Consider the following 12,126-nt stretch of genomic DNA (forward strand, 5'->3'; position numbering starts at 1 on the left):
CTCTTCTGCAAGGCTGGAGTCATGGGTCCCTCCTGTGCTTGCTGGGGGGAGGGGGTCGATCCCTGCAGGGCTCATGTTGCAAGGCACCCTCAGAGACTTGGCTGCGGGGGGGGGGGTTATGGGTGCACTTGGTGAAGCTGGTTTAAGGGGTGTGTGGCATGGCTGGAGGCTGAGGGGCATGATGTGGCTGGGGGGATATGGGGGGCAGCCATGGCTGGGGACTAGGGGAGTGTAGTGTGGCTGCAGGTTAAGGGGGCACAGCATGGCTGGGGAGGCTAAGGGGGGTAGGCATGGCTGGGTGCCTGGGGGCATGGCATGGCTGGGGATTGTGGGGTATGGTGTGGGTGGGGCTGAGGAATCATGGTGTGATGGGGTCTGTGGTGTGGCTGGCGGCTCCGGATGGCAGTGGGTTCAGCGTGGCTGGCGACTAGGGGGTCATGACATGACTGGGAGCTAGAAGGTGCAGCATGACTTGGGGCTCATTGTGGATGGGGGGGCAGGCAGCCGGGGGTCATGCGGTGGTTGGGGGCTAAGGAACCGGCATCGCTAGAGGCTGGGGGGGATGGCATGGCTGAGCCTGCGGGCTGGGGACTAGGGGGCACAGTGTGTCTAGGGAACACGGGGTGGTTGGGGGTTAGGTGAGGCACATCATGGCGGAGGGCTAGGGGTGCGGTGTGGCTGGGGGCTGGGTGCATGGCGTGGCTGGGAGTAGGCAGAGCTAGGCAGGGCTCGGGGCACGGCATGGGCTAGGCGGGGCTAGAGGTTGGCATGGCTAGGAGCATGATGGGACTGGGTTCTAGGCGTGGCTGGGGGCGCGGTGTGGCTAGAGGCATGGCCCTAGCTCGGAGCTAGGTGGGGCTCGGGGGCGTGGCGTGGCTGGGGGGCACAGCGTGGCAGGGGGTTAGGCGTGACTGGGGGCTAGGTGGGGCCGGGGGTTAGGCGTGACTGGGGGCTAGGTGGGGCCGGGGGTGTGGCGTGGCTGGGGGCTAGGTGGGCTCGGGGCACGGCACGGGGGCTAAGTGGCTGGGGGCTAAGTGGGGCTAAGTGGGGGGCTAAGTGGCTGGGGGCTAAGTGGGGGCTAAGCACGGCACGGGGGCTAAGTGGCTGGGGGCTAAGTGGGGCTGGGTGCGTGGTGGGGCTGGAAGCTTGGTGGGGCTGGGGGCTAGGCGTGGCCGGAGTGAGGTGGGGCTGGGGGCGCGGCGTGGCTGGGGGCTAGGCGTGGCCGGAGTGCGGTGGGGCTGGGGGCGCGGCGTGGCTGGGGGCTAGGCGTGGCCGGAGTGAGGTGGGGCTGGGGGCGCGGCGTGGCTGGGGGCTAGGCGTGGCCGGAGTGCGGTGGGGCTGGGGGCGCGGCGTGGCTGGGGGCTAGGCGTGGCCGGAGTGCGGTGGGGCTGGGGGCGCGGCGTGGCTGGGGGCTAGGCGTGGCCGGAGTGCGGTGGGGCTGGGGGCGCGGCGTGGCTGGAGTGTGGTGGGGCTGGGGGCTAGGCGTGGCTGGGGAGTAGGTGTGGCCGGGGTGCAGTGTGGCTGGGGGCTAGGCAGGGCTGGGGGCTAGGTGGGCTGGGGGCGTGGCGTGGCAGGGAGTTAGCTGGGCTGGGGGCTAAGTAGGGCTGGGTGCATGGTGGGGCTGGAAGCTTGGTGGGGCTGGGGGTGTGGTGGGCTGGGGGCTAGGTGTGGCCGGAGTGCGGTGGGGCTGGGGACTAGGTGGGGCTGGGGGCGCGGCATGGCTGGGGGCTAGGCGGGGCTGGGGGCGTGGTGGGGCTGAGGGCTAGGTGGGCTGGGGGCGTGGCATGGCAGGGAGTTAGGTGGGCTGGGGGCTAAGTAGGGCTGGGTGCGTGGTGGGGCTGGAAGCTTGGTGGGGCTGGGGGTGTGGTGGGCTGGGGGCTAGGTGTGGCCGGAGTGCGGCGTGGCTGGGGGCTAGGTGGGCTGGGGGCATGGTGGAGTTGAGGGCTAGGTGTGGCTGGGGACGTGGTGGGGCTGAGGGCGTGGCGTGGCCGGGGTGCGGTGTGGCTGGGGGCTAGGTGGGGCCAGGGGTGCAGCGTGGCTGGGGGCACGGCGTGGCTGGGGGCTAGGTGGGGCTAGGGGCGTGGTGGGGCTGGGGGTTAGGCGTGGCTGGGGACTAGCCGTGGCTGGGGGCTAGGCGGGGCCAGGGGCAGGGCGTGGCTGGGGGCTAGGCGGGGCTGGGGGCGAGGCGGGGCTGAGGACTAGGTGGGCTGGGGGCGTGGCGTGGCAGGGAGTTAGGTGGGCTGGGGGCTAAGTAGGGCTGGGTGCGTGGTGGGGCTGGGGGTGTGGTGGGCTGGGGGCTAGGTGTGGCCGGGGTGCGGTGGGGCTGGGGGCTAGGTGGGCTGGGGGCGTGGTGGAGTTGAGGGCTAGGTGGGCTGGGGGCTAGGTGTGGCCGGAGTGCGGTGTGGCTGGGGGCTAGGCAGGGCTGGGGGCGTGGTGGGGCTGGGGGCTAGGTGGGGCTGAGGGCGTGGCGTGGCCGGGGTGCGGTGTGGATGGGGGCTAGGTGGGGCTAGGGGCGTGGTGGGGCTGGGGGCGCGGCGTGGCTTGGGGCGTGGTGGGGCTGGGGGCGCGGCGTGGCTGGGCTGAGGGCTAGGTGGGGCTGGGGACTAGGTGGGGCGGGCATAGGCGTGGCTGGGGACTAGGCGTGGCTGGGGGCTAGGCGGGGCCGGGGGCGCGGCGTGGCTGGGGCTAGGGGCATGGCGTGGCTGGGGGCTAGGTGGGGCTGAGGGCATGGGGTGGCTGGGGGCTAGGCGGGGCTGGGGGCGAGGCGGGGCTGAGGGCTAGGTGGGGCTGGGGGCGCGGCGTGCCTGGAGGTTGGGGGCGCGGCATGCCTGGGGGCTAGGTGGACTGTGGACTAGGTGTGGCCTGGGGCTAGGTGGGGATGGGGGCGCGGTGTGCCTGGGTCTGGGGGCGCGGCATGCCTGGGGGCTAGTTGGGCTGGGGGCGTGGCGTGGCTGGAGTCTAGGTGGACTGGGGACTAGGCGTGGCCGGGGGCTAGGTGAGGCTGGGGGCGCGGCGTGGCTGGGGGCTAGGTGGGGTCGGGGGCGTGGCGTGGTGGGGCTGAGGGCTAGGTGGGGTCCGGGGCGCGGCTGGGGGCTAGGTGGGGCAGTGGGCATGGCATGGCTGGGGGCTAGGTGGGGCTGGGGGCGCGGCGTGGCTGGAGTCTAGGTGGACTGGGGACTAGGCGGGGTCGGGGGCGCGGCGTGGCTGGGGGCTAGGTGGGGTCGGGGGCGTGGCGTGGTGGGGCTGAGGGCTAGGTGGGGTCCGGGGCGCGGCTGGGGGCTAGGTGGGGCTGGGGGCGCGGTGTGCCTGGGTCTGGGGGCGCGGCATGCCTGGGGGCTAGTTGGGCTGGGGGCGTGGCGTGGCTGGAGTCTAGGTGGACTGGGGACTAGGCGTGGCCGGGGGCCTAGGTGAGGCTGGGGGGCGCGGCGTGGCTGGGGGCTAGGTGGGGCTGGGGGCGCGGCGTGGCTGGAGTCTAGGTGGACTGGGGACTAGGCGTGGCCGGGGCTAGGTGAGGCTGGGGGCGCGGCGTGGCTGGGGGCTAGGTGGGGCTGGGGGCGCGGCGTGGCTGGAGTCTAGGTGGACTGGGGGACTAGGCGTGGCCGGGGGCTAGGTGAGGCTGGGGGCGCGGCGTGGGCTGGGGGCTAGGTGGGGTCGGGGGCGTGGCGTGGTGGGGCTGAGGGCTAGGTGGGGTCCGGGGCGCGGCTGGGGCTAGGTGGGGCAGTGGGGCATGGCATGGCTGGGGGCTAGGTGGGGCTGGGGGCGCGGCGTGGCTGGAGTCTAGGTGGACTGGGGACTAGGCGGGGTCGGGGGCGCGGCGTGGCTGGGGGCTAGGTGGGGTCGGGGGCGTGGCTGGGGGCTAGGTGGGGTCGGGGGCGTGGCGTGGTGGGGCTGAGGGCTAGGTGGGGTCCGGGGCGCGGCTGGGGGCTAGGTGAGGCTGGGGGCGCGGCGTGGCTGGAGGGCTGGGTGGGGGGCGGCAGCCAGCCCGGGGCCTGCTTTGCTCTGGGGAGGCTGAGGCGCCCGGCCCCCCCTCAGGCTGGGGTTGCTGCCTTGGCGCCCCGGCAAGAGCCGGCCCGTGGGCACTCGCTCACCTCCGCGTCCTCCAGCTTGTCCTCCAGCTGCAGGATGCTGAGCTGCAGGGTGCGCCAGGTGGGTCTGGGCCTCGCGCCGCTCGGCGCGCAGCACCTCCTCCAGCAGCGCGTCCTCCAGCGCCGCAGGGCTCAGGCTCAGGTCGATGGCTGCCAGGGCCCTTCAGCACGGCGTGGTCCAGCTCTGTGGGGGACAGGTGGGGGCGGGCAGGCCTGTGGGCACCTCGGGGCGGGGCTGGGCACAACGGCAGCCCAGAGGCGCTGGGAGCAGAAGGGCAGCACCCGCAGGCCCAGCCAGGGTCCCAGACAGGGAGACTGAGGCCTCTGCACTGCCTGGACCTGCCTGCCCAGAGCCAGCCCCACACCATGAGCCACATGGAGCCACATCTCAGTTTGGCCACCAGTGCTGGTGCCAGGGGCGGGCCTCCCCAGTCCACACGCGCCCCCACTCTGCAGAGCCAGCACAGGACCCCTTGATGCCCACCCTCCCTGCCACCTAGCCTGCGCCTGGCACCACATGGGGCCCCCCACCTCCCTGCCACCTAGCCTGCGCCTGGCACCACATGGGGCCCCCACCTCCCTGCCAGCCTGGAGAGCGCCTGGCTCCACATGGGGCCCCCACCTCCCTGCCAGCCTGGAGAGCGCCTGGCACCCACATGGGGCCCCCACCTCCCTGCCACCTAGCCTGCGCCTGGCACCACATGGGGCCCCCCACCCTCCCTGCCACCTAGCCTGCGCCTGGCACCACATGGGGCCCCCCACCCTCCCTGCCACCTAGCCTGCGCCTGGCACCACATGGGGCCCCCCACCTCCCTGCCACCTAGCCTGCGCCTGGCACCACATGGGGCCCCCCACCTCCCTGCCACCTAGCCTGCGCCTGGCACCACATGGGGCCCCCACCTCCCTGCCAGCCTGGAGAGCGCGCCTGGCACCACATGGGGCCCCCCACCTCCCTGCCACCTAGCCCTGCGCCTGGCACCACATGGGGCCCCCCACCTCCCTGCCAGCCTGGAGAGCGCCTGGCACCACATGGGGCCCCCCCACCTCCCTGCCAGCCTGGAGAGCGCCTGGCACCACATGGGGCCCCCACCTCCCTGCCACCTAGCCTGCGCCTGGCACCACATGGGGCCCCCACCTCCCTGCCACCTAGCCTGCGCCTGGCACCACATGGGGCCCCCCCACCTCCCCGCCAGCCTGGAGAGCGCCTGGCACCACATGGGGCCCCCCACCTCCCTGCCACCTAGCCTGCGCCTGGCACCACATGGGGCCCCCCCACCTCCCTGCCACCTAGCCTGCGCCTGGCACACATGGGGCCCCCACCTCCCTGCCAGCCTGGAGAGCGCCTGGCACCACATGAGGGTCCTGCACAGGCGCCAGGGCTCCTCACACGAAGTTCACAGAGCCCGGCTCCATATCCATCCCCAGCGGGACGGGCGAGAACAGCAGCCTGGCTCGGCTGCACTGACCAGAGTGTGGGGAACCAGAGCCAGGAGCCGCTGACCTGCCCCTGCGCTGCGCTGCAGCCGCCTCGGAGCCCTTCAGGAGCCATGTGGACCGCTAGGGGCGGGGCGAGAGAGACCCGATAAAATGGGGGTCCGGGGGCGCTGCTCAGAGGGGGAAGTCAGGGCACGTTACCAGAGAACGCCGAACGCACAGCAAGCGGTGACCCAGGAATCCCCTCAGACCCCCCAGTGCTCCCTGTGCCCCCCCCGCCGCCCCCTCACACAGGGGAGAGGTGCTAACCCATCCCCCCTCCCCTGTGCCCCCACCCAGCCCCCTTCACACAGGGGAGAGGTTATAACCCCAACCCCCCCCTCCCCTCAGACCCCCCAGTGCTCCCTGTGCCCCCCCGCCGCCCCCTCACACAGGGGAGAGGTGCTAACCCATCCCCCCTCCCCTGTGCCCCACCCAGCCCCCTTCACACAGGGGAGAGAGTTTATAACCCAACCCCCCCCTCCCCTCAGACCCCCCAGTGCTCCCTGTGCCCCCCCCGCCGCCCCCCTCACACAGGGGAGAGGTTATAACCCAACCCCCCCCCTCCCCTCAGACCCCCCAGTGCTCCCTGTGCCCCCCCGCCGCCTCCTCACACAGGGGAGAGGTTATAACCCATCCCCCACCTCCCCTCAGACACCCCAGTGCTCCCTGTGCCCCCCCCGCCCCCCTCACACAGGGGAGAGGTGATAACCCATCCCCCCTCCCCTGTGCCCCACCCAGCCCCCCTCACACAGGGGAGAGGTTATAACCCAACCCCCCCCTCCCCTCAGACACCCCAGTGCTCCCTGTGCCCCCCAGCCCCGCTCACACAGGGGAGAGGTTATAACCCATCCCCCACCTCCCCCAGACACCCCAGTGCTCCCTGTGCCCCCCCAGCCCCCCTCACACAGGGGAGAGGTTATAACCCATCCCCCACCTCCCCTCAGACACCCCAGTGCTCCCTGTGCCCCCCCAGCCCCCCTCTCACAGGGGAGAGGTGATAACCCATGCCCCACCTCCCCTCACACACCCCAGTGCTCCCTGTGCCCCCCTGCCGCCCCCTCACACAGGGGAGAGGTTATAACCCATCCCCCCTCCCCTCACACACCCCAGTGCTCCCTGTGCCCCCCAGCCCCCCCTCAGGGGAGAGGTGATAACCCATCCCCCCCTCCCCTGTGCCCCACCCAGCCCCCCTCACACAGGGGAGAGGTGATAACCCATCCCCCCCTCCCCTGTGCCCCACCCAGCCCCCCCTCACACAGGGGAGAGGTGATAACCCATCCCCCCTCCCCTGTGCCCCACCCAGCCCCCCTCACACAGGGGAGAGGTGATAACCCATCCCCCCTCCATGCTGTGGCCGGCCAGGGGAAGGCAGGAGCAGCACGCCCCAGTGAGCGCAGTCGCCAGCCAGAGGGGATGGGGGTGGGCGAGTCCCAGAGAGTTTTGGGGGGGGAGGGGGGAAGCCGGGAGGGCATTTAAGCCTGGGTCCAAAGGACGGAAATAGGGAGTGGGCCGTGCGCAGGGCATGGGCTGCATTTGTGCTAGGTGCCCCAGGACCTCTGGGGCTTGTGTGGAATTCTCCTTCCCAGTGGCGTGTGGCCAGTGATCAGCCTCTCGCAGGGCCCTCTGCAGAGCACAGCGCTGGCGCTCACTGCACCTCAGGAGCGGTGCACCGCAGCTCACAAGCCTCCCGGCGGGATCCCCGCACGGCTGCCCACGCAGCTCGCAGTGAAAGAACACGCTTGGCTCCAGCCTGGCTGCCTCGGAGCTACCTGCCTGGCTCTAAGGCCCGGACGTGCCATTCCGGGCACACAGGACTCCATGGGGCGCCCCCGAGCTGTGTGCACGGCCAGAGCGCCAGGTCCCTGCGGCCAGTCTGTCAGCTGCCCCTGTGCAAGTCCAGGCACGGAAGTGCTTCCCGAGAGAGTCCAAAGGGCAGTGTCTGCCGCTCACCGTCGCCCTTGTGAGGGCACAGCGAGGAGCCCTGGACCCTGCATCCGCAGCCAGACGCGACTCAGCCGGCCAGCAGAGTGGAAGGTTTGACTGGTCCTCAGGGACACGGCCCCGCTTAGGCCGATGTTAACACCAGAACCAGGGCAGAGCCTTATTCCTCGTGGGGGAAAGGCTCACGGGCCCTGAACCCCCCTTCCTTGGGCTAAAACATCCTCACTCCCCTAGCCCAGCTGAGACTAACTCCCCTGAACAGCTGGTCCCTCGGCCCCCCAGGCAACTCCGCCTCCTGCATTGTCCTGCTCCCAGAGCCAAGCTGAAACAAAAGCCAGGACTAAAGACTAACAGGATAGTTTACTGGGTGATGAGCCTTCCTGGCCCAAGGAAGCTCCTCACCTACTAAACCATCGTGTTAGTCTTTAAAGTGCTGCATCCTCCTGTCTCTTGTTTCAGCAAGAGCAGACTAACAGGGCTGCGTCTCCCTATTCCCCAGCGCTGAGGCACCTCTCTTGTCACCTGGGCCTCAGGAGGTGAGAGGCTGACAGACTTCCACAGAGAGTCCTGCCTGGCCTCTCTCCCCCATGCACAGAGCGCTGGTGGGGACACACACACACCAGCATCCCCACTGTCACACTGCTCTTCCCACGGCTGCCCTCAGGGTTCCTCTCCCACTGGCCAGGAGACCCAAGGCCCAGGGCTGAGCCTTTGCACAGGGCCGGGGTGTCTCTGGGCAGCTTGGCAGGACCCCACTGGAAGTGGATACAAAGCACAGACCCGGCGAGAAGCCTCTTCCTGTTCCCAGACATGGCTCTCCAGAGGCAGGGCCGTGGCCTGCGCAGGGCTCCCAGCACACACCGCTCACCAGTGCCTGCCAGCCTGGCCACGGCACAAGCCGAGGGCCCATGACCCAGACCCCCCAGCCAGGCCTGGGGGGGGAGTCCCCTGAAGCAGCAATGGCTGGACTAGACTCTGGGGCACGAGGGCCAGGGAGCAGGGCGCTGGGCACTGCATGTGCCAAGCCCGCATCCCGGAGCCAGGGACGGCGCCTCTGCACAGGGCTCCGGGAGCGACTCTCCCCCTTACCTTTCCCCAGTGCCCGGAGCGACAGGCTGGTGCTCAGGTAGAGCCGGAAGGAAGGCAGCACCTCGGAGGGCGGGTTGCAGCCCCCTGCCCCCAGCAGCGTCTCCTTCTGCATGAGCTGCAGGAGAGCAGGGCAGCGGGGGCTCTTCTCAAAGTCCACAAGCAGGACGGGTGACCCTGGGAGACAGCCACAGTGATTGCCCTGGGGGGCTGTCCTGCCCCCTGCCCAGCTCCCGGCCCCAGAGACTCCCCGGCTCCCCTCAGCCTGCCCCACATTGCCTCCCCTGCCCTCCCACAGCCTGCCCCACATTGCCTCCCCTGCCCTCCCACAGCCTGCCCCACATTGCCTCCCCAGCCCTCCCACAGCCTGCCCCACATTGCCTCCCACAGCCTGCCCCACATTGCCTCCCACAGCCTGCCCCACATTGCCTCCCCTGCCCTCCCACAGCCTGCCCCACATTGCCTCCCCTGCCCTCCCTCAGCCTGCCCCACATTGCCTCCCACAGCCTGCCCCACATTGCCTCCCCTGCCCTCCCACAGCCTGCCCCGCATTGCCTCCCCTGCCCTCCCTCAGCCTGCCCCACATTGCCTCCCCAGCCCTCCCTCAGCCTGCCCCACATTGCCTCCCCAGCCCTCCCTCAGCCTGCCCCGCATTGCCTCCCCTGCCCTCCCTCAGCCTGCCCCACATTGCCTCCCCAGCCCTCCCACAGCCTGCCCCACATTGCCTCCCACAGCCTGCCCCACATTGCCTCCCCAGCCCTCCCTCAGCCTGCCCCACATTGCCTCCCCAGCCCTCCCACAGCCTGCCCCACATTGCCTCCCCAGCCCTCACTCAGCCTGCCCCACATTGCCTCCCCAGCCCTCACTCAGCCTGCCCCACATTGCCTCCCCAGCCCTCCCACAGCCTGCCCCACATTGCCTCCCCAGCCCTCCCACAGCCTGCCCCACATTGCCTCCCACAGCCTGCCCCACATTGCCTCCCCAGCCCTCCCTCAGCCTGCCCCACATTGCCTCCCCAGCCCTCCCACAGCCTGCCCCACATTGCCTCCCCAGCCCTCACTCAGCCTGCCCCACATTGCCTCCCCAGCCCTCACTCAGCCTGCCCCACATTGCCTCCCCAGCCCTCCCACAGCCTGCCCCACATTGCCTCCCCAGCCCTCCCACAGCCTGCCCCACATTGCCTCCCCAGCCCTCCCACAGCCTGCCCCACATTGCCTCCCCAGCCCTCCCACAGCCTGCCCCACATTGCCTCCCCTGCCCTCCCACAGCCTGCCCCACATTGCCTCCCACAGCCTGCCCCACATTGCCTCCCACAGCCTGCCCCACATTGCCTCCCCAGCCCTCCCACAGCCTGCCCCACATTGCCTCCCCTGCCCTCCCACAGCCTGCCCCACATTGCCTCCCACAGCCTGCCCCACATTGCCTCCCACAGCCTGCCCCACATTGCCTCCCCAGCCCTCCCACAGCCTGCCCCACATTGCCTCCCACAGCCTGCCCCACATTGCCTCCCACAGCCTGCCCCACATTGCCTCCCCAGCCCTCCCTCAGCCTGCCCCACATTGCCTCCCCAGCCCTCCCACAGCCTGCCCCACATTGCCTCCCCAGCCCTCCCTCAGCCTGCCCCACATTGCCTCCCCAGCCCTCCCTCAGCCTGCCCCACATTGCCTCCCACAGCCTGCCCCACATTGCCTCCCCAGCCCTCCCTCAGCCTGCCCCACATTGCCTCCCCAGCCCTCCCACAGCCTGCCCCGCATTGCCTCCCCAGCCCTCCCACAGCCTGCCCCACATTGCCTCCCACAGCCTGCCCCACATTGCCTCCCCAGCCCTCCCTCAGCCTGCCCCACATTGCCTCCCCAGCCCTCCCACAGCCTGCCCCACATTGCCTCCCCAGCCCTCACTCAGCCTGCCCCACATTGCCTCCCCAGCCCTCACTCAGCCTGCCCCACATTGCCTCCCCAGCCCTCCCACAGCCTGCCCCACATTGCCTCCCCAGCCCTCCCACAGCCTGCCCCACATTGCCTCCCCAGCCCTCCCACAGCCTGCCCCACATTGCCTCCCCAGCCCTCCCACAGCCTGCCCCACATTGCCTCCCCTGCCCTCCCACAGCCTGCCCCACATTGCCTCCCACAGCCTGCCCCACATTGCCTCCCACAGCCTGCCCCACATTGCCTCCCCAGCCCTCCCACAGCCTGCCCCACATTGCCTCCCCTGCCCTCCCACAGCCTGCCCCACATTGCCTCCCACAGCCTGCCCCACATTGCCTCCCACAGCCTGCCCCACATTGCCTCCCCAGCCCTCCCACAGCCTGCCCCACATTGCCTCCCACAGCCTGCCCCACATTGCCTCCCACAGCCTGCCCCACATTGCCTCCCCAGCCCTCCCTCAGCCTGCCCCACATTGCCTCCCCAGCCCTCCCACAGCCTGCCCCACATTGCCTCCCCAGCCCTCCCTCAGCCTGCCCCACATTGCCTCCCCAGCCCTCCCTCAGCCTGCCCCACATTGCCTCCCACAGCCTGCCCCACATTGCCTCCCCAGCCCTCCCTCAGCCTGCCCCACATTGCCTCCCCAGCCCTCCCACAGCCTGCCCCACATTGCCTCCCCTGCCCTCCCACAGCCTGCCCCACATTGCCTCCCACAGCCTGCCCCACATTGCCTCCCCAGCCCTCCCACAGCCTGCCCCACATTGCCTCCCACAGCCTGCCCCGCATTGCCTCCCCAGCCCTCACTCAGCCTGCCCCACATTGCCTCCCCAGCCCTCCCACAGCCTGCCCCACATTGCCTCCCCAGCCCTCCCACAGCCTGCCCCACATTGCCTCCCCTGCCCTCCCTCAGCCTGCCCCACATTGCCTCCCCAGCCCTCCCTCAGCCTGCCCCGCCTCCCCCACAGCCTGCCCCCATTGCCTGCCTCACATAGCCTCACATAGCCTGCTCTCTGGCTGGAACCCCACACTGCCCAGGGCCGGGCGAGAGGCTCTCCAGGGGCCCTGGCACACCTGCGGGATGCGGCTGAGAACCCGGGCGCCCAGGGCTGCTTGCCATGCACAGGTCATTGTGTGTGGGCAGGGCCAGCCCCCAGGGGAGGAAGCGTTTGCCGTCCCCACGGGCAAGGGGCTGAACGGGCCCCCGGGAGCCTCCGCTCCTGCCCTGTGCCCCAGCAGCACCATGATGGGCCGAGAAGGAGTTGCTGGCCCAGCCTGGCCTCTTTGACAATCCCAGGGGTGGGCGGGACAGATAATGACGAACACGGTCAGAGGTTCAAAACGAGGGAGCCGGAGGGGGAAGCCGGGCAGAGCCCCTGCTCCTCAACGCTGTCAAGGGAGCCAGTGGACGCTGCCCAGAGGAATCTGCCCGGGTACGTGAGCCCAGGGAGGAGAGAACCCCCTCGGCCAGCATCCTCCTCTGCTGCATTTTAGACAGGGCTAGGTCACGTGACCATGTGACCCACTCCAGCTTGGGAGGTACCAGGAGTGGCCCTAAAGGCTCTGTCTACGCTGGCGGGTTCTTGCGCAAGAGCATGTCCACACGGCCATGTGCTCTT

General features: G+C 70.4%; 1 protein-coding gene across 1 annotated transcript in view; it reads right to left on the minus strand.

Moving 5' to 3' along the window:
• The window catches only part of DNHD1 (dynein heavy chain domain 1), a 278,012-nt gene that overhangs the window by 5,429 nt on the left and 260,457 nt on the right, over positions 1–12,126 (minus strand). Inside the window, 4 exon segments of the mRNA XM_075918511.1 lie at positions 4,089–4,145; positions 4,147–4,242; positions 4,244–4,269; positions 8,592–8,765. Coding sequence (XP_075774626.1) covers positions 4,089–4,145; positions 4,147–4,242; positions 4,244–4,269; positions 8,592–8,765 — 353 coding nt within the window.

The sequence above is a fragment of the Pelodiscus sinensis genome, unplaced genomic scaffold, assembly GCF_049634645.1.
Source record: "Pelodiscus sinensis isolate JC-2024 unplaced genomic scaffold, ASM4963464v1 ctg91, whole genome shotgun sequence".
Classification (NCBI taxonomy): Eukaryota; Metazoa; Chordata; order Testudines; family Trionychidae; genus Pelodiscus; species Pelodiscus sinensis.